This window comes from Tigriopus californicus, chromosome 11 (assembly GCF_007210705.1).
Source record: "Tigriopus californicus strain San Diego chromosome 11, Tcal_SD_v2.1, whole genome shotgun sequence".
In the NCBI taxonomy this organism is placed as follows: domain Eukaryota; kingdom Metazoa; phylum Arthropoda; class Copepoda; order Harpacticoida; family Harpacticidae; genus Tigriopus; species Tigriopus californicus.
Window position 1 is genome coordinate 12,210,334 of NC_081450.1, and position 22,208 is coordinate 12,232,541.

The 22,208-nt window shown below is 41.6% G+C and overlaps 1 protein-coding gene across 1 annotated transcript in view; it reads right to left on the minus strand.

Moving 5' to 3' along the window:
- Nucleotides 1-687: 687 nt before the first annotated feature.
- Nucleotides 688-22,208, minus strand: part of LOC131890217 (netrin receptor DCC-like) — a 61,015-nt gene continuing 39,494 nt past the window's right edge. The window contains exons 4-11 of the mRNA XM_059239523.1: nt 20,475-20,596; nt 14,605-14,758; nt 9,292-9,389; nt 8,036-8,219; nt 3,147-3,319; nt 2,593-2,797; nt 2,479-2,511; nt 688-1,402 (exon numbers count right to left, since the gene is read on the minus strand). Of these exons, the coding sequence (XP_059095506.1) occupies nt 1,284-1,402; nt 2,479-2,511; nt 2,593-2,797; nt 3,147-3,319; nt 8,036-8,219; nt 9,292-9,389; nt 14,605-14,758; nt 20,475-20,596 (1,088 nt within the window). The 3' untranslated portion in view covers nt 688-1,283. The remainder of the gene's footprint in view (nt 1,403-2,478; nt 2,512-2,592; nt 2,798-3,146; nt 3,320-8,035; nt 8,220-9,291; nt 9,390-14,604; nt 14,759-20,474; nt 20,597-22,208) is intronic.

Genomic DNA, 22,208 nt, shown 5'->3' on the forward strand with positions numbered 1-22,208 from the left:
TCCGAACGATCCGAACTCCACTCTCCAATTTCAATGATAATGGCCGCCAAGATCTTAAAAAGAATCGCCAACTTGTCCATTTGACCAATTTCAGCTGGAAACCTCTCACCGGCGGCATTGGATCACTGAGAGTCATTGGAACTAGTATCTACGTAGTTGGCATGCTGGAGAAATTGCATGCGAATACACTCGTACGGCTGCAATTCATACAAGCAAGGTGGAACAAAGTAGAGCTCGCTTTTAGTTAGTCAACAATCAGCTGAATGACCTGGTCCTTGCGCCAATGTGAAAAGTTAAAGTCTGCAATGAAAACTTTGGCTGGGTTTTCCCTCAGCGAAAGTATCTTCCTACAAGAATATATTGAGCTCTCTTCTAAATTAAATGCCCGAGTGAAAAGCTCTTGAGAGACAATGAGCATGTATTTAGTACGCGTACTTAGAGCGCTGAATAGATTGAAGCAACCTTTCTTTGCACGGTATGTGTACCCACCAATTTATTATGAACATTCTTGGTCTCCTGTGTTTGTAAACACTCTAGAATTAACTTGACACTAATCAACACATACCTCACGACATGATCATGTTCTCTAAAAAGTCATTTGATGTTTTTGCAGAAGGGGGTGCTAAGACTCAAAATTTACCGAACACCCTTTGTTGTTGACAAGATGAAAAAAATCTGATAATGAAATACAGGTGAGGATATATTTGTTTATTCAATGCTATTTTTAGATCAAAAACATATCTTGTTACTATATATATTTTTTAACGTGTACTCGAGCATTTGTTCGCATTTGGGTCTGTTTACTTATTTATGTAAGCATGTATGTGTGGGAATTCAACAAGTTAAGAGTAAATAGTCTCATATCATGGATATCAAAACACCGAGCAAGAGGAACACCTCATGATTCAGAATAATACATCTGATTGCTCTCAAATTGTTTACGTATTGAAATTGATTCAGGCGAAAACAACCGCACTAAGGGCGACTGTAAATGAATGGGCTCACTTCACTGTCTTCAAAGACCACTGAGTCCTCATTCTTTCCACTGACTGTCTCTGTCAAGGTTGATTTCCACGACCTATTTCAATTCGAATTCCCGGTTTTTGGAAGAACGCTTTCAATGTTTTTCTCCCCAGATCCGTTTTTCCCCCTTCGACATCGATCAATCTTGGCGCCAAATCTTGGGGACTGACTGGTTGCGCTATTTCCCGTTGTTAAAACACATGTTTCTGGCTTTTTTCAAAGCCTCGCCTTGGGAAGTGAAAGAAGGCTCCCAATCTGATTTAAATCCCAGAAAACACCAAAGGCCAAAAGGATAATAATACTATAGTGGCAATGTGGAACTGGGTCGCCTGTGGATTGGCTTGGTTTCCCACTGGAACAATTAGACTTGATTCGTCCCCTGCAAAAAAGAAGCAAAATGGAGACACTGAAATGGAGGTGAGGCAATATCTTTCAGCATCATTTCTCTTAGTCATATGGCATTTGCCGTGGTGGAAGTTTCTAACAAGATGTCAAGACTCTGGCTCAGTAGAATCAAAAGGATGAAGAAAATAAATTTCATACCTAATTACATATTCAAGAAACTTTTTTATACCTTGGACTCAAACTGCCTTTGCTCTTGGCTCCATCTGACACGCCAACTGCATAACTCATATTTACCACCAAATCGAGTTAAGAGTGTATTGCACATCTGTACATCTCCTCGTGAGAGTAATCTTTTGCGCTATTGGTGAAAAAAAACATGTCTTGTAGCAAAAGTTTGACCAGAGCTCACAACGTCGTCTGGTTTCGTTTAGACACTGGCCAAGAAGAAAACTTGACGGAGCCGTCCAGCGGGCCAATAAATTATCCTGCAAATTTGGCAGTCCAACCCAAGAAAACTTCATCAGCAGAGTTTTGGAGCGTCTCTCTCCTCGGTTTCCTAACGTGGATTTCATGCAAAAAAAAATCGAGTCTTTCAGCAGACATGGGAATTTTTTGACAGCCTTTACCCCCACAAAAGTGCATTTTCAAACGATTCTACCATAGTTGCGAGAAAATTGATTTATGGCTGCCAAAAATAGAGTTGTACCCGCCAGACTTTGTTCTTACAAAGATGATAGGGGTATGCCAGCTTGCAATCTGACCCTCGGTGAACAACTCTGAATGTGATTGAACATTTTGTGCTCCTTCATTTTCCTAGTATATTGATTGGCTATGTAAAACATCATTTCCCAAGGTCAGAAGAGACTCGCTAGTCCTTTGAAATCCAGATGAATGGCATGGCTTTTTGACCGACTAGAAATGGTTAAGTGCCCAACTTCAGGCCTACAGGGTTCCATTTCGTTCCGTTGGTTCAAGAGAGAGCAGTGATTGAGGTGGGCCTGTCCTAAGGCTCTGAACTTCTTGGACACTTGAAATGTCCCAAAGTTTGCCCTCAAGTTGCCTTTAGTGGTTGGATGGATACCTCTTAGTTCTTTATGTTTTCATTCTCACCTGGTCGGGATTGAAGCTCCTTGGGAACGTTTTCTAAAAGGAAAATGTAAGTGTGTATTTATTCAATTACCCAAGCTGAAACAGAGCAGTACTTGAGGATCAATTTGGCCTTACCAATGTGAGATGTGGAGAATTCAAACGCATCTGAATTAGGACTCCATCCCATTTCGTTTTGTACTTGAGCTCGGATCTCATACTTGGTCTGAGGTTGAAGACCTTTGATATTGTAAGCAAACCATCCTTCCACGGGATCGTGGTCAATCTCACTGAGCTTCAAGATCCGTTCACGAGAGTTGAGAGGGGATTCCTGGCCGTAATTCTGAAGGAGAGAAAGATTGGAACATGTTCAATCCAAAAAACGGAATGACGAAGTCACACGACTTGGATCCAATATTTGTGGCCGCGTTCCACCTTCGCGACCTTCAGCGACTTCAGTGGTCCACACACACACTCCTACACAGCAAATGTAACGACGAACGTTTCTCTCTGCCTTTAGGCGGGTGATGAATGATCGTTGGAAAAGCTAGGCACTGTTCCAATTCCATTCCACATCCCCATCCTTCCAGATATGAAGGGATCACTTGAATCCCCGATCTTACAGATTCCAGTATGGTGTGGGCATTATGGATGGATAGAGAGTGTGATCTGGTGGCAGGCTAGTCACTTACCGAGTTCACAGACGAAGACGGTCCCCGTCCGACCAAAGGGTTGACTTTATGAGGCCAGTATTCAATGCGATGTTGACGTATTGGGAACTCCGAAATCACCTTCCATTTAACATGATAGCTGTAACGATGTTGTCCACTTGGTAAGCTCACGATCGTCGGCTTCGTGGGGGCTCCTGGAGGGGAAGGAACGATAAAACTTGGCCAGCCGAAGTAGTACCTAGCTTCTCCATGTTCTGAGTTTGAACCCACCATGTTATTGGTATGGCTTTGGGGGGCTCAGTCGATGGCCCGTTGATAATATTGTTGTTGTCAACTACGTTGTACAGTAAACCCAAAGCTAAAGAAACTCGGGGATGAAGTAATCATATTACCAGATGATTAATATCAGTCTTAACCGTCTAATCCCAATGTCTTTTCGTTTTCCCCCCTCTTGTACATTGACAGGGTGTAGGGTTGCCATATGAGAGGACTTTCTCTCGCATCATGGTGAATAAGTTTGGAACAGGGACGTCTCATTGTCTACTTTGCAGCCCTAGAGGCCACTCATGACTCATTAGAGTGCAGAATAATGGGATCCAAGGATCATTTTGAAGGATCCCTCGTTTTTCTTCCAGTCATCGGTCCATTTAACCCAAAAATGGTAGAGCTAATGTGGCCATGATTGCCAGAATCCAACGGACCAAGCAAGCATTCGATGTTGTCGTTATTTGGTCCGCTTCAAGAACAACGGCAAAAAAACGATAATTAAATAATGGATCACGGAAATGCTCCCCAAAGGCTCCAAGAGTAACCAACATTTTGTGTCTATTATTAAATGAAGAAGAACAAAAGTTTTTCCTTGTCTTTCACAGATGGACGGGCAAGCAGGTGGAACTCTCAACGTCAGAGATGAAATTCGCAACTAAAATTGGAGGTTCCAAGCCAACTCGTAGTGGTTTAAACCCGAAAACGGGATTTTATGAACAAGGCTTGGATGGGGCCTGCGTTTGATTGCCACTTGGTAAGGACATAAAACCGACGCAAAAGTGGCGAATTTTTCTTGGAACCCCGCCAATCCCATAAAGAGCTTTCTATTCTAGGTCTTTGCAAATTCTCTTTGGACAGGATGAAAAATATCAAGTGATCCCATCTTGATTTTTTTAACTCATAAACTTGGCACTTGCCCAACCATCAATTTGCCTTTTGGTCCAGCGCTCTTAAACTCGTTGAATCCGGCTTGGCTCAACGTAACATGTAACATTTTTTCAAGGATTTTCTGTTTAGCATTTCATGCGATAAATACTTGTTTTAATTTTCTTTGATGTCCTGATCCACTCTTTATTCAGTTTGTGTTTGGAGACAGAGTCACAAAAGCAAATTATTCTGAATTATTCTGAAATTATTCTGAAGCTTAATCAAGAAAGTGGTGCCAAATCTGGTCACTGTATGCACATACTTACAAGAAAGGCACAATTGGAATTTTTTTCAATCAAAGCTCTGATCTGTTCAACATTCTGAATGAGTGTCTCATTCGACCAATTTCAATTCATCGAAGGATCAAATATTTGACGAGACTTGCTTCCTATATGCGACAAATGTATTTTTGACTTAAAGATATATGATATTGTTGGAATGAAGTAAATGATCAACTTAATCAATAAGGAATGAATCCCAAGCAACAAAACTACAAATTTCAAAACACTAGCTTGAAAAAAAAATGTAGTTCACATATTTTGAAACAGAAGCGACTTCTAAATGTAGTTATTTGACACCAAATTTCCCCAGATGATTTAACCCTGAACTAAATTAATCTTGACGGAAACCTTGCCAGTCGGGTGAATAAAAAAAAAATCGAAATTTGGTCGGTTATTTTGATCTTGTAATGGTAGTTGCTTGTAAACTTTAATTCTAGAGTTTGAACTTGTCATTTTATTTAAACTTTTTACATACGGGCATAAAACCGCAAATCTTGATTCTGCCTTGTGACTATGTAAAAGTCTGACATTTTGGGTTTGCAATTCGGCTTTTCATCAGGTGGAATTTAGAGCAAGGCCAAATTTTGAGTCAATTGGAGAAACGATACTTGTTGACGAGACATCAAAGTACCATACTTTGTACTCTTTTCACTTCACTTTCAGTTGAAATTCGACGTACGTAACCAATGTATTTTCTAAGCCAACACATCTCATTGTTCAAGAGATCACGACAAGTTTCAAAGAAATCTAAGATAAATCCGGTCTTCAAGATGGAGGCAAACGTTTCGACGGTATTGCACCTCTTCTTATGGGCTAGATTGGGAAGTTGGTATTTTATTCCATCCTTTTATGGTTGATGAAAGGAGCTCCGTTTCTGGGAACTACCCTCCTCTTTTTATGACGCTCTGTGGTCCATGGTTCTTTAACTTTTATTCCAAGTTAACTTTGATGAAATGCACTCAAAACTTGATGGAACACGTCAAAAGCGAAAATTGCAGACCTACCCAAATTGGATGATACTACTACTACTATCCAAAAATGCTCCCCCTGGCAAAGACTGTGGGTGTGATTTGTTTACCAAATACAAAAGCAGCCTGCTTCTGTCAACCTTATGCATTGTTTTTCTCGCTTTCGCATATAAAAGGTTACCTTTGTTTTACTCCAAATCCCTTGTCCCATTTGTTCCCATTCAAAGGTATTTATGAATAAACTTGAAAACAAACGAAAGAAACGTCTACACATCAAATATGCATTCTAGTTTTTGTCCAATTGTATAGTTCGATTTCAAATTTTGTTTCCACTGAACATTCGCTTCCCAAAAAATGCACCACCTGGCCAATTTTTTTAAAACGCAAACAGGGTTGATACTGGATTAAACAGCAAAAACCCTTTAATTACAATCCACCAAAGAGACCAAAACAAGCAGGCAGTTTACAAACAGGTCGAGTTTAGATTGGTTTATGTCAATGCCTTTCGAATTCCCCATTAGGAATCTTGCTCATGAACGCGGAAAAAGAGGACAAAAAGGCATCCAGAACGAATGACTTCTGACTTTTCATCCAGATGGAAGGCGAAGAGGAAACCAAATCCAAATCCCATATGGAGGAGCTCCCTCTTTCCTCTTGGATTGAGCAAACGGAGGAAAGAGCCCATAGAAAGTGGCACAAATTGAAGAAAGGGGCGAGAGTGAAGTGAAAAAACACAGTGGAACATTGTGGAGGAGTAGGAGGAGGAGGAACGAGGGGTGGAAATTGGGAACATTTTCTGCCATTGGCAAGCTCATTCCACTTTTTGCCTTTCCATCCAGTTAACTCACCCTCCCATAATAATACACTAGGAAAACAATGAATGTTCCTCCGCATTAAAGTCAAAGGAGGCAATGAACCACGTCAAAACTGCAAATATTTTGGTTGGCGATCCTGCTCAAAGTAAATTAACATGATATTCATGCTAAACACGTGATTGATATTGTTCAACTTGAAATAAATTGTGTGAATATCCCCCAAAAGTCAATCTTCCAAGAGAGCCCTAATTACATGTTAGAAAACCCTTATTTTCAAACTTGAAGTCGGCAACGAAATTTGATCGCTTGATTTAGGAAAGCAATGGCTATGGGATTGGGTGTGAATGAACTTGGGAATAATGTCGTGCTGATATCAGATGCATATCATTGTATCTTTGTCGAGAGTGGCGAAGGAAAGTCAATGGAACAAGTGGGGTAAGTTTGGCAATTTACTCCCGTCAGATATGGGAACGCAAAACGTGCTTTTGGGTGCTCAAAGTATTCCTAGTTTTTTCCCGCGTCTGCCAGGGATATTTGTGCTTGGATATGTGACTTTTTTGCTTTGGGAACAATATTTCCTCCTTGGGCTTTGAAATATGGCACTAGAGCTCCGTGGGACAACTGGGAACACAGGAACAGTTCCCTTCCTCTCCCCCCCAAAAAACGACCAATACAATGTGGAGTGGGTGTTCTCTGTGTACTCTTTAGTTGAGGGGAAGTATATCAAACGAACCCGATGTTGGCTCGCAGTGTTCCACTTGTCCCATGTAAGCCTTGGCCATTTTCTTGGTGAAAAGAACCAAGATGACGACGGCCTGTTCGCTTTCCTAGTTCAAATCATGCCAAGCCGGCATTTGGATCCCCGATTAACTGGATCAAAATGAATTGTGCCAACGTTCCACTTTGGCATGCACTCGCCAAACCATTTACCACAACCAGCCAAGTTTGCATTCATCACGGTAACGCTTTTAAGTGCTCGATCAAGTCTGGCTATGGCTCACGATTTGATCATAGTTTCTCGTCCAGGAAGCCAGGAAAATGATGATAGTGGGACGGGCATGGCAGTAGTTCGTTTTTACCTTGGAGAATTGGGCCTCATTTTTCAACTAAACCTGCCATTCTGTCAGACTGAGGTCAGAGGGGCAGCAATTTTCCAAATGGGCCGAGCGAGGTGAGCATTTATTGGCAAGTCGGAGACGAATCCGTCTGCCTTTTCAATGGCGAAAACGTAGTAAACTAAGTTATAGTGCCTCTAGCCCGTCAATGTCAGTTTCATACAACTGTGCCTTAACTTTGACAACATGAAAGTTGCTATGATCATGGCCTTTTTGCATTCGTGTTGGGATAAAAGTATGATGAAAACAATAGTTAAGCTTTGAGATGAACGTTATGCTTGGATGAAAAAAATGACGATTTCATTGCGGGAAAAATGACTTGTCACTCACGCAACCTCTGTGGTAACTCTTTCATAGGATAATGGGGAACTCATAAAAACTATTTAATTAATTTAATATCCAAATTAATTTTCAAAGTCTTTTACAAATCCAAAGTACTGCATTCAATATCTTGCTCTGGAGAAAAGATGACAGGAACCCATCCGCTTATTCAATGATTTGGGGCACAATAATATATGCCATGTTCCAACAACTTACCCGTGAGAGTGACTTGCGTGGTGGTCCCTCTTGACTTGCCAAGGACATTCTCAGAAATGCACGAATAGTTGCCAAAATCGGATTGGATCACGGGATCGATGGTGAGGATGTATCGGTTCCCAATAGTGACCATAGAATGTCGCTCGCCATCGCTGAGTTTCATCGAGCCTTTGTACCAGTTCACCTGAAAGACGATTCGCAAATAATCACTTAATAAAGCGAAACATAAATGACAGCCGACGGGAAGGTCGAAGAATAATGGAACTTTTCCAAGAGGACTTGACTCTTTTCACCAAAAGCGTACAAGCCAGTCAGAATTGTAAGGAATCTGGCGAACTCTATCCATCATGATGATGGAGGCCAATGGTTAGAACTAAGCCCTATAAAATGGAGCGGGAATTCTTCTAATCCTGGATATGGTGTAGAAACTTGAGTTATAGCCCATTGATTTTAAACTGCACTTTCGTTCACGAGTCCCTCAAGTTCAAAGCCGTTGTTCACTCTATGGCAGTAAAAGTATGTGTGCAATCGCATAAAAAAAAAGAAGAGCCAATCCCAATATCCATCCATTGCACTAATAAAAGAGGGCATCGTGAAAGGGAAAATATACCCAATGAAAGTGGGTGAATCCCGAGCTGTGGATTTACGGGTTTCCTAAGAGTACGGAATTTACATTGAAATGAGAATGCCACGTTTGATCCAAAAATCCTTTGGCACACAACTTAGAGCCTCGAAGTTAAATTGGAAACTTTCAAATTCTGCGCTAGTCTTAACGCAAACTGCTTTGGGTCACCCTGGAAATACTCATCAGTTCGAAAAAGAAATGCCTGTTCATTTTACAGACACGCCCTACACCAAGTTTTGGGCTGTCCTGCACTCCTTTGTAAAAATTCATGGTCATACTTTGGAGACTACCGAATTAAATCTTCTTGGTGCATGAGAAGAATATCATTGTACGCTTTACTTGGCCAAGGAAACGAGATTTTCCTTTCACTTGGTCCGCGGTTCCAATGAAAGAAAAGTGACCTTCAAAACTGGGAAAGGGCCAATTTGTCAAACGCGCTTCATAAATCTTGGCCAATTCCGGGCCCCACTAATCAGATTCATTCACGTCTCTCTTGTCTGCATGTCCCAAAGGAAGAAAGTTGTTCCAAGAGTGCCTTTCATGTTGACCCTTTTTTATATGCATTTCCGTCTTGATTTAAAGCCACGGCATGATTTATGAAAGGTGGGCAGAAGTTTATTGCAATCCTTACCTCGGGCTGAGGGTTCCCCTGAACCAGACATTCCAACTGGGTCGAGTCTCCCAGACCTGAATGGACCCACGGGGTTTCCACGTGCACTTCCGGGGGATCTGAAAGCGAGAAACAGTCCCATAACATTCGATTTTATTGGTATTTAGTATCTACTTGAAAATTCGCGATACTCTATTATATATAGCGGATTTACTGTATGCAGATTTGGGAGTTAATTGCCCTTATTCATGATTGTATGTAAACTTATAGATTTGATCCTTTTGTCCATTTTCATACATTCATTTTGCCCTTTCATTGTTGAATGAAAATTGTCCCTTTTGTATCCATATTACAATATACCATATTGATTTTGCTTTCTCTAAAAGAGGGCATAGGCTAGAAAAAAATCGCAAGAAAAGAAATGAAATCACGTGAAACATTATCAGTTTGGGTTTAAATTTCTTATGGCATAGATTTGAAAGCCATGTATACGCATTTCAGCATATCAGGACAATACATTCAATGAGCATCCTGTTTCGTTTGCGTTTTCTTGAGAGAGTACATCAACTACAGTAAAGATGAAATTCTAACATCGCATCCTTGTGGATAATTTCTAGGGTGGCGTTTTTGAAGACCCCATGTGTTCAGTATCGACCATGAATTTTGACTTACTGGAGCATTGCGAATATTTTCATACTGGGTAAACTACATATGCATATAAGGCGATATCAAAGCAGGAATCATATACGGTAGATTGGACCTCTGACCCAATGAATGAATCCTAGATTTTCTTGATGCATGAAAACATTCAATCATTTGACATGCTGCCAAAATATTTTGGATGCAAAATGCAAATTTGTTAACAAGCATTGTCCTTAGATCTTTAAGACTTCATCTGGGCATGAAAATAACAATTGAGTTTCATCAATGCTAAGACCTGGCTACGTCTAAGAAATCATGTCAATATCTGAAACAATTGCTTAAAAGTTTTGTGACATTATTCTTTCCAGCCCTGATCATTACTATCTAACGATAAGTACCCTGGTACCCAACTATAATGAAACAACTTAAAAAAAAAATCACATTTCAAGGACTAGGTGGCAATTTGTACTTTGATTGGTCCCCTGAGTCTCTTTTAGCCTTTTGATTTATAGGTACTTGCCAACTTTGTACTGTGACAATTGAGAAGGTAACGAAACTAACCATGGTTGTGGCGTGGCGCCGAAAAAGGCATGGTTAATTAGGAATTCCATGGAATGTATTGCGATAGCAACTTTTTAGAACGCAAAATCTGCACACAAAAAAAGACTATCATTACATTTATTAAGGTGAACATTTTCACTAGTCAGTATGCAGGCCAAATTATTTCACTGCAAGTAAATCGCGCATAATAAAAAAATAGGCAAGTTGTTCATGCCAGAGAACCATCCAATTTTCTCACATTGTTAGATTATATGTCAGGGTATTTTGCTAATTTGCTAAACAGTTGAAGGACTGCTCTTTGCAGTACAGACCTCTAATCAATCTATCCATAGAAATGAAACCCTTAACTACCTCACAAAAATCACCCATCATTTCACCCCACCCTTAAGCTCTTCGCTTTTGGGATTTCTGATTGCATTACTCAACAACAACCAGTAAATGGAGGTAAGGTATAAACATTCAGTGTCCAAATCTGAATTTAAATCTTAGTTTTGACGCCCTAAAGTTTGCCCCCATTTGCCTCCATCTGCTGACCAGTGTGTGTTCTTCAGTGTGTGATTGAACATCTCTATAGATTGACCGATCGTTTTGTGTTCCAAAGCTTGCCCCAAACAAAGCAGTAGCCCATCAAGTCTTCTTGGATGGGCACTGAACACCCATTGTGTAAGTCAAGAAGGGGTTTCTGTCCAACAAGGTCAGTATTGAATATTCAGAAAACCGAAGTAATGCGTCTCATGAATTATTCAAGACGGAGAACAAGTCGCATCATATCGAACAAATTTGCATGATTTGATCTTCACAACAAGAATAGGAATAAGAACATGTTAACAGGAATGGTTTTGGATTTGGGCCGATTCAATGCTCAACCTTCTGGAACGTGTTGAACATACACATCCAATTTTTAGAAGTACGTTTTCATCCTTCTAGTCATGGAATATGACGGTCTTTTCGATCGAGGGAAAGTAGTCTTCAATATGTTTTAACATGGAGTTCAATATTGTGCTCCACGCCAAAAGGGATCAATATAACCTGCCTCAAATATCGGGATCGACCCGAAAACCGCACAATCTGGTGTAGTCCTGGAATTTGTGTCCATCTTCAAAGAAAACGCTTCCCATCAAACGTATTTTGAGCTTGACTTGGAAGGTTCATCTTCCTAAGCAAAAGCCAATTTTTGTTCCCTTTTCAGCCTAGGGTTCTCACTTTTGGGGAAGATAATGGAAATTGTTGCATTTCGCAGGGAAAAAAGGCCAAAGAAAACGAAGAGCTGAAAGCGACTCCTTTGAAGGAACGAACGTAAAATAACATGAGCTAACTGCAACTTCTTTGGGTGTTCTTTTGTTGCACGGAAAGACAGAATCTGTATTCGGTTATCTCAAGATGATCAGAAGGCTCAAAATCTGGAGCGGAAACAGCAACGAGCAAAATAAACAGGGGACAAAAACAGCGCTCTCGGAACAAAAGACAGATTTTTTTTTACGCCTTCGAAGCTTGATCGAATTTCTTCGAGAATTAAGTCAAGCTGAAGACATCTTCCATGCATGGATGGAAATTTTCGATCTTACACTTAGCACTCTGCCAAAGCTTTTCAGTTTGAAGTCATGAGATTGCTATCCATACCAATTTAAACATGAAAGAGCGTGTCTTTGAAATTATTTAATTCAACTTCATTCCTTGAGCTTGAGATGTCCTTGTTTCAAGTAATAGACACTCACATAACGCAAACCTTCTCTTGAAATGGAAGCGAAACAAACTCTTGCATTGTACAATAGCATTGTAGGCCAAGGCCGAAAGCGAATCTTTGTTGAGATGAAGATTTTGGGTCGCTTGGCGAGGAAACTAGAACCAAGCTGCACTCACGTCAAACTTGGAACCGGCCAAGTTTTCTGTGGGACCATCATGGTTTCCAGATTCACTTACCGCTCACACAAATTGAAAGAGCATGCGTTTCTAATATATAGGACTCCATTTGAGTTGAAACCATTGAGATGTGTCCAAGGAGCGCTTGGAGAATGCCTCACTGAGGGAATGTGGAACATGGGAACACGTAATTGGAGAAACAGACACTCTTTGTGAGCAACTATGGAGTGTTGTATATTGTCGGGTTCAAATGGAATCGATCAAAGCGAAGATTTGGAGGAAGAAGAAGCAAGCAAGCAAGAAAAAGTTTCGGGTTTCTTGTTCCACTCTCTTATCGCCCCTTGGCACAAAATTACAGAAAAGTTCCTTGTCCCAAAAGAATGTGCATCGGTCGAGGCAAGCACAAGGGGGTTGGTTGCTGTCTCGTAACAGTAATTCATAAATGGCTTTGATAGGAGTCTGCCTTCCCTAGGGAGTCTTTGAAACAGAGAGCCTTTAAGTCGCTAGAGTAAAATGTGGATGTGTTCCTCATTCCTGGAGTCCGTCCGACCCGTTACTTAACGCTCAGCTGGCCGACTTTTTTCAAGACACCCGTTTTCTGATGGTCAACGATCTCAAACTTTGACGGTGGCGAGTCAAAACTTTCTTTGATTGGCCAGACTCAGCAAAGCTCATTGAAGCATGAGGATTCTATTTTCTGGAACACACTTTATCTGAATAGGAACTCGGAGGTACAACAAGTAAACAGTGGGGATCGACCTAGGGTGATGAATCTGGTCCCCAAAGAAGATGTGGAGATTACAAGGAAAACAAGAGGGAGCTAAAGTGGGACAAAGTACTCGGAAGTCCTTTGGCTGTCACTCACTCACTAATTTGAATCAGTGTCCCCTCTTATAATGTAAATGTGCCTCTCATAAGAGGACAAGGGGATTCATCAAAGCTCTTCCAAAGAAACCTTCTTGAATGAACTTTTATGATGGTTGGCGTTGTTTACACGGGAAGACCCGTTTCTCCGAAATTTGAACTTGGAACAATGAAGTGCCCAATCCCGTAAGAGATCCTTAGAGTTTTTTGAATCCTAACTTTGGTCCAGATTCCATAGTCTTTGAAGGCTCCTAAGCCAACTTCAGATCTCTAGCATCCAAGGAGGAAGAGGAAGCGAATGAACGAACGAACGTGGGCTTCATGGAACCAAAGGACCAAGAACAATTCCAAGCGTTGAAGTGGTGAAGGTCCAAATCTATATATGTTGTGGGCTCGTGTGTATGCGTCAGTGTGCTAGAGATCGAGAGTAAGTGTGTGAGAAACCTAAAAAAAAAAAACGACCAAGGAAAGTGCCCTCGTCTTCTCGCTCTCGTCTATTCTTCTCCGCCATGTGAATCTGGGGACTCATCGAGGTCCCGCTTTGATGGGTATTCTTTGGTTCCTTAGCTTGGCCCTTTCCCCCTTTCTCCGTCTGCCATGGTAAGAGAAGAATCCTTTAATCTGACGACTGGGAAAACGGGACAACCACCGTTTCTCGCATGGGACGCATGGGTCTTGGAAGGGATAAATTAGATTTTGTTTGGAACTTTCCTGCATTCCAGCATGGTCATTTCATCGGAAGAGGGACCACCTATCCGGGCGGGTCAAGTTAGAGGCCAAAGGGTACTTAAGCTCAAGCAAAAGAGGGACAAGGGTAGGATCCATAAATGGGTTTCAATGATACGCTCCAAATCACAAAAATACGAACCTCTGCTAAAAGGAGAAGTTTTTTCGTGCGAGCAAATCTATGTTTGTCTTTGTACTGCTGGTATATTGCAATACGCATGTGTGTGGTAGGTTTCAGGATATTGACCTGTTTCCAGCAGAAACCATGAATCTTCCATTTTGGATGAAATGGCGTCTCATCCAAAATTCATGGAAATCATGTCATAATCATTATTCCTCCCCTCAAGAAATCGTCTAGACAGGCTTCCCAGGCCAGCTAATGAATCTCAGATTTATGTTGATGATCCCCTTTATACAATAACGTGATGCTGAAGGAAAATCGAATCACATGTGAAAAACTGCTTCTCACCCTCTCAAAATCTCTGCATCCAATGGCAGATGCTACCACTTCATGGGACTCATAATCGTAACCCCAAGAGTGCTTAATACCATTGAACAGAACCCGAATCATTACCCCAAGTTTATTTTATTTGCTGGCTGGTTGATGAAGCCCCCGAGAGCTTTTTCTGCCCGTCGGGTTAGCTAGCATTTGGTATTGGTTAGTTGGTAGTTGGTACTTACAGAGAACGTTGAGCAGAATCTGGGCTGTCACGGGTTGGCTGACTTGGTTGTCGGCCACACAGATGTAGGTACCTTCATCGCTCCGCCCAATGTCGGTGAGGGACAGGGTTGCCCCACGTTCGGTCAATCGGCCACTTGAGAAGTACTTGCGATGCTGCAAAGAACGAGAAAAGAGGAAATAATGTCATTACCAGGGTGACAAAGACAGGAGAATGAGTGAGGAAAGAGAGGGGGATAAAGGGGAATAACTAACGTTACCCCTCCCCATTCTGTACTCTCCCTCTCTCTCTCTCTTCAAAGGACCTGGTGGAGCGGACATTTTATCCGAAGCTCTAAAAACCCCTTTTGTTCCTGCCCAATCAATATCCGGGCACTTGTATGGCTGGCTAATGAACCCGAAGTGACCAGGTTTCGTTGGGTCGCGAATATGATCTCAAGGAAGACCTATACTCAGAGGCTGGTAAGATCATAAACTCTCCTAGTCACTTGATTTGGAACAATGCAGATCGCTTACGATTGCTAGAATTGACAAAGATTAAAGATCGACCGTTTTTTGCTTCCATGAAACAATGCAAACTTCTACGACAATAAACAGTTGTTGTGACACCCTGGGGAAAAGCGTAGACAAGGTAACCTATACCAGGCTTATATAAAGTTTGTCAGTTAGTTGAAACTTCAGCCTTGCTTGAGGAAATATCTTTCGAATGTTGAGAAGTGAATGAAGACTACCATGTCAAAACTGCACCAAAAACAGTATTTGTTTGAATTTTGTGACACTTCTCACCCGATTATGGAATATCTCCTTGGATCACAGGGCGTGTTGGTCCATTTACGTATGTCTCTAAGCTCTTCTTCTTCAAGATACAATATGTAAGTCTTTATTGCGAGATTATTTTTCTCATTGGATCACAATAACAACATCCCAAATCAGCCCATCCCCAAAGCGAGCAAATGATTGCCTTGCTCTTCCTCGTCACTTTGACCCTTTGCTTATTTATGAACCTCCGAACTTAGAATGACCCAACCGCATTTCTGTTTGTTCCACTAGCCACAGTGGCATGTGAATTTCCATAAACATTCCAGTCCAAGGGCCAATTCCTAGCCCCCTGTGTTTCATTCCATGTCCAAAGTTCCACTTTGTTCCATGGTTGAGTAAATTGACAGGAGGACCTTTGTATCGTTGTTGATGGGAGTCTCGTTTTGGCCACCCTCTTTGAGTGTGACTGGTAGAGAAATGTAGCAACCCTCTTTAGAGATTGTTACCACTTTCCCGAAAACAAGGAGTCTAGACGATTCCAAGGTAAATAGGGTCCTTTCTATCCCACTAAATTGCGAATGAGGTCTTGTTTGAAGGCGATGAATTACAAACAATGTGATCATTATAGGAGGATCTTTTTGCTCTCAGTGGGACATGACATCAAACCCAGACACGTTGATTCTAAAACTTTTGCTTCCACTCTAACTTGTTCCAATGGAAGTGAAAGAGGATCCGTTGGGAAATGAGCAGCCGTTACGGTCGGGACTTCGACGACTGATTCATACCTTCTTTTTGGAACAATTGGATCAAGATTTAAGATAAGATTTTTGTGTGTGGGTATGGACGAAGGGGTTTGCGTTATGCCTTGTTAAAAAAAAAGTGAAGATGGTGTTCATGTGCAATACGATACAGAATGTATTGTAATCCTCACACCTCATTAGCGAGCATTGGCCATAAAATTAGGGGCAAATGCAAGACGGAGGGTGGCTGGTAATGTCCAAAGTTTGGCACAAATAATGCTCAAATAAGCTAAAAAGTTCGGGCCATAAAAGCGAACATTAACGTGATTGCCACATTACAAAGCTCTATGGCACCTTTACCTTCAATTGGAACACTGGACCAAGAGAATGGAGGGGCAAAGAACTGAGAAAAAATTAACCCTGATCACCTACATGTGAAAAAAATGTCCCCGTTCCTTTTCGTAATCTGCGACAGGTTTGAGGAAAGGAAATGGGTGGAACAACATGGTAGATCTTGATGTCGAAGAGACATCAAAGAAAAAGAGAAAATATCTTGAAGACAGCCTTTTTGTGGAAGAAAAACCGTGTCATATTTTTCATGGCCGCCATTTCACAAACCCTTAAAAGGAAAATGGGCTCTAAAAGAAAGTCAGAATTGGAGGATCGGGAGGTGGAACATACAGTAGAGTATAGAGCATGGAGTATCAAATATGGGAGGAACCAGAGTCTCAATTTGATGACGAGAGGCCGTTATGTAAGTGGCACTTGGCTTAAAAGCTCCGAAAAATAAGAAATCTGCATAACCTTAGATGGGTCCATGCCTCATCGTTCCAAAGTGGAACAATGGATGCACATTGAGGTCATGGCCTTTTAACTCTAACTAATGCTAATGCTCGTGAATGTAACGTACGCCTGATCATCCCGTATATGTCATGTCTCAATCATAATTGCTACAAGGTAATTCCTGCTCCATGAATGCTCCATGAAGCACTTTATCGAATTCCAATACGCTTGGGTAGAGGTGGAAAACGAGACTTCCGTATATACAGAGGGGGGACGTAAAAGAGAGGGAAGAGAGAGAGAGAGTGATATTTCGGCATCACATGAGCCTTCTTAGTCAAATAAGAGTTCATCCTTGAGACAGGCCCAAGAGGCATGTTGCACTAATCCACAAGATTTGGGCCAACCCTTCCAAGATTGAACACGTCCAAGTCATGTTTTATCCCGGACAACTCTGCATATTTGTGAAGACGCATGGCACCACAAAGATAGTCCGCGTAATTCATGTTGGTTTGGCTTCAAAATGCGGCATTTCACTCCAAACGGGCACGAAGCAGGAAATGCGGAACCCTCAAGAAGAAGCGAACCAAGATGAAATGCCCGCTCAAAAATCAGTACCAAGGTCATGGTGATTTATCAATGGGACAATCATTCAATGTATTTCCCGTAAAAGTACTATTGCTTTTTCGTCCTCGTACTTTCGCCAGACCTTGTCGATGCAGACCGTGCGAAAAGACCCCTTGGTGTTCCAGGTTCCAATGATGATGTGGTGTTGGCAGTTGATAGGTTGAGTGGAGCACGTTTTTTCTGCCTCATTATTGGAACCAATCACTTGGACGGTCAAGTGGGGCTACGTGAAGAAAAACGTGGATGTTGGCAAAAGCAAACATAAAACCTTCTTAAAACCCATTCCGAAAATACTTTCCCACATACAGAAAGAATTTGAAAAGAATTAGTCTTTGAACACGAAGATTTTTCCCTTGTTGTTGTCCTGCCGGGAAAAACAGTGAATCAAGTTGAATTATTCAAGTCGGGCCAAGGTGACGACTGAAGAGTTCTCAGAGTATTGAATTTGGGGAAAATATTTGCAAACTGTCAACCTTGTGGATGAAAATATTTGGACCTTATGGGAGAGAGAGAGGCACAACTGCGTGCGTACTGTCAAGATAAAGGGAACGATGGCTTCGCCCAGAAGGTCCTCCTTTTTCTTCCATCCTTGAGAAATAAACTAGGACACTTTGTGGCACTATTCCCTCCAAACATACATCTGACTCGACTGATTGTTCTCCAGGATAAACCATGTTCCAAAATAGATAGAGTACGAAGATAAATGCCCACACAAATGGACCAGAAACACCTCAAAACAGATGGCTTTGACGTGGCATCAATGGACCTGTAGGAGCAGTGGCAGATCGTTCTCTTTTCGCCTTTATTTTAATTATGAAATTTACTTTGGAAACTGCCAACGACTCCATCTTATTCAGAGAGAATTTTCTTCGAAATTTATCCATCTCTCCCTTGGGGAGAATCAGTCAGTTTTTCCATTATGTTTCACTTGGTGGCTGCACTGGCAAAAAGGGGAGGATCATTTTTGTCAGGAAAACTTGGAAGATCAGAAGGCGGGAAGGGAACATTTTGCGATCAACTTCCCCGCACTTTTTAATTAGATTCATTTCGTAAGTTTTCTCGACAGCTTGCTTTTCTTCCACCAATTCATACCAGAAACAAGAACTTTGTGTTCTCAAGAGGATATGGTAATCAAGCTGCAAATTCATGGATCATTTTCAAACCGGTTTAGTGTGCCATGCTCGACGGATCTGAAATTGAAACCCAATCAGATGGAACATCTTTTAGAGGAGTGGTGGAGGCCCTTGGATGAAAGGAGGATGAGCGGACGGCTTCATCTTGAGGGAAAAATGAGGCAGGTTTCAGGCTCAAGGAGGACCAAATACAAGTTTGATGGATGGAACTGCTCCTTGTATCTTGCACTGAAGGCAAAGGCAATATGAATAGATATCGCCTTACCACCACCAGCCCAGGCCTCACCCGACAGACGCAGTACTTCATTGATAGGGGGATTGTGATGTTCCAGTATACCCAAATGGGATTAATCCATCAACCAGTTATCTTTCGATGTCCTTGATAGAGAGCGAGAGAGGGGATTCAAAAGCTGGAACAAGTTTTGGAAGCCGCCAAAAACACTGAGTTATCCCAGGACCTCGACATTTATTGTAAAAACAGACATGCTGGAATTTATTGCATTTATTATGGGATTTCTCTTTCCCCGTTCTTTCTTTTTCTGTGTATGAATCCAACTGTCTCTCTCGTTCTCTAGAGAGGAGGAAGAGTATAAAAAACGGGAATGCTGTTGTTGCGCTCTCTATCATGGTTCCATCCATCTTGATGGCCCAAGGCAAAACCAAAGTCCATAAACCATTACTTATTCAACAAGGGCTCAGCCAAACTGATACTAGTTGTGATGGATCAGTATGTAGTATACAGTGCCTTCGTCGTTCTCCTTCCATCCAGGAGAAGAAGGGTCCTGAATGAAATCGAGGTTGTCAAGGCGGGGAAAGATGGTGCTCTTGACCATGGAATTGCTCGTCCCCATAGTACACGGACACACAAAAACTAGTAATCCCCCTGTGCGGTGCTGGCTTGGTTCGCCTGGAAGTCTCTCTTTGCGCAGACCCTTGTGGAGCTTTTCTACTCTCAAGGTTCATTATGAATGAGACTCATCATGAAGTATTCATAACAATGTTTAGACTTGCCAGCCAGCCAACCAACAAACCAACCAACCTTGAGCCTTGAGCCAACCAAAGGATCGTGACCTTCAATGCATATGGAACTCTTCCAGATGTTGAAGTCACGGACAATGTTGTAAATTGGAAGAGATTTCACATCTAAGCCTAGAGATTCTTCCCAAGTCAAAGAGAAATCCAATGCACTTCAATGCAAATCGCGCAGCGCACAGGAGCTTCCAAAAGATTGGTGTTCTCTGATCAAAAGCCATTGGCAAATGCATCACACCGTCAGCAAAATACATTACAGAAAATATTTTCGCGTCCGTTCGCCTTTCCACAACTCAAACTTGAACCACATCCCACCCACCCATCCTTCTCCTTCACTGCTTCAACTCACCGCTCTAAGAGCACATCCCATTATGGGCCTTTTAAAAGGCCAGAAAGTTTTTCCGCGTAAGTCCCTCAGCGTCCCTTCAATAGAGCCGAGGCCGTCGGCCCAAAACAGCTCTGATGTTAATTTTGATCTAAGAGAATATTCATTTTAGGGCTCGAAAACGTGCCTGAAGCAAGGTCGGCAGATCTTTACAAATTCCATCTTCATCCCAAGATGTGCCGAGTGAGTTGAAAGTGGAACTTGAGCCCAGATGGCAGAAAAAAAGCTACTGTACAAAGATAGTTCTAGAGGTTGGAGATGGTCGACCTGGCTCTCGAGACAGACAAGCAGACCGATGAGAGTGCCAACCAACGGTTCCAACCATAAATTTACACTGGACAGTTCAGATCGTGCTCGAGTTTCATTCACCTCTTGCAAGGGGGACTTCAATAGGTGCAATACTCCAAAATACTCACCTCTCTCTCCCAATGAATATTTGGTGTGGGATGACCCGATGCGGAACAATTCAAGCTGACACGGCTGCCTTTTCTGGCCGTGATTCGGCCATTACCCGATATGGCGTGGATACTCGGGGGAACTGAAAAACAAACAAACACAATGCTTGAATGAGGGATTCAGAATAGGCATGAGTGACAACTGATAAGAGTTCATGATCATGAAGGCATTCGTGTGGTCGTATTTGATTTGCTGAAAAATGGAGGCCTAAGCATGCATATCTATGAATCCACCGACGACGAGCTTCACTTTCGTGTTCGTTTGAACCCTGCGAACTTATTCTCCCATTAACAGTTCAAAGGCTTTTTGCCTGATAGTTCTCTGTGTAACGTTGTGCTCTATAACAGTTAATACTCTTAAACAATTTTTACCTTTAAAATCGCTCTGCCAATGCCAATCAGGGAAACTGATATCTTAATGAACACAAGAGGTATAGTTTTGAGTAACATGTCAGTCAATCGAAATTGTATGAATACTTTTTAGGGTCATCGCATGATGTGAATCGCACAAACTTTAGTATTAAAAATGACTGATGGAAGAGAGGTAAACTTCGTTTCGTAAGAAATCAAGCAATATGAAAGTCAAGTCTTTACAGGGGAAAAACTGTTTTTCGAAGCAAGAGAGTGTTGTACAAGTTTTAATCAACAAAATTACTAAATGATTTTGTGTGCATGTTTCCAGAATAAAAATGGTAAAATTGCAACTTATGCATACTATGTGCATTATTCAATAACAAAGGATAAGGAGCGGTAGTCCAATACATTTTTTGCCATTTTTGGTTCATTCATTTTGGGTACTTATCGAGTGTAATGAAATTAGAGCATTGCCCATGTTTTGCTCAGTCTGTTGGTTGTACCTGCAAGAAAAGCTAATTTGTGTGTGGTATAAAGTTGATGACCTTGGGAACCTCCAAAATGTTCAAATGTTTCAATGACTATCAAAATTATGACAAGGAATATCCATGCGAATGATAAGATAATTAAGATACTTGCACCATTGCACTTAGCATTCGGACTAAGCTATCGATTAATAATCAAATACCATAGCAATGAGTCTTTCACATTTACATTCCTAAAGAAACCGCTGTTCTGTTTTAGATATAGCTAATGAAAGGTTGTCTCGGTTTTGCGACACAGCCAAGGCTTTTATTCTCAGTAGGGATCCTTGAGCGATGTTCCTCCCCTCGAGCAAGATCACCAGTGGTGATCCCGTTTTTTCTCGGAATGCTTCCCATTTTCAGCTACAAATTTGCAACGGAAGTGGGTCGAGCCAACCGGATACAGGAAATTGGCGAACAAAAACATGGGGGCGTTAGTAACGGAAGAAGGAACCTCAAACGACTAGTGGAACACCTACCCAGTCTTAGTCCATGGCCACCATTGTTCTGTTTGTACGAAAAGGTCGGTCTCCTTTTTAAGATTAAGACCAAAATATCGTTGTGTTGTAACTTGGCTATTTTATATCTTTTAACTTTATAATTAACCTTGGTAATTTTTCAATTTTTCACTCTCAAGGATTTCACGTACGAAGATTGATGCCATGAAGAGGAATTAGTTTGAAAAAAGTGCTGAACTGAAATAATCCTGGCCGCGTAATGAATCCTCATTAAATCCAATCATCCTGAGGTTGGAATTTGGTGAATAGACCTTGCTCTCTCGACGTTGGACGTTGTGGATGAAATTCCCGCAGGAGAA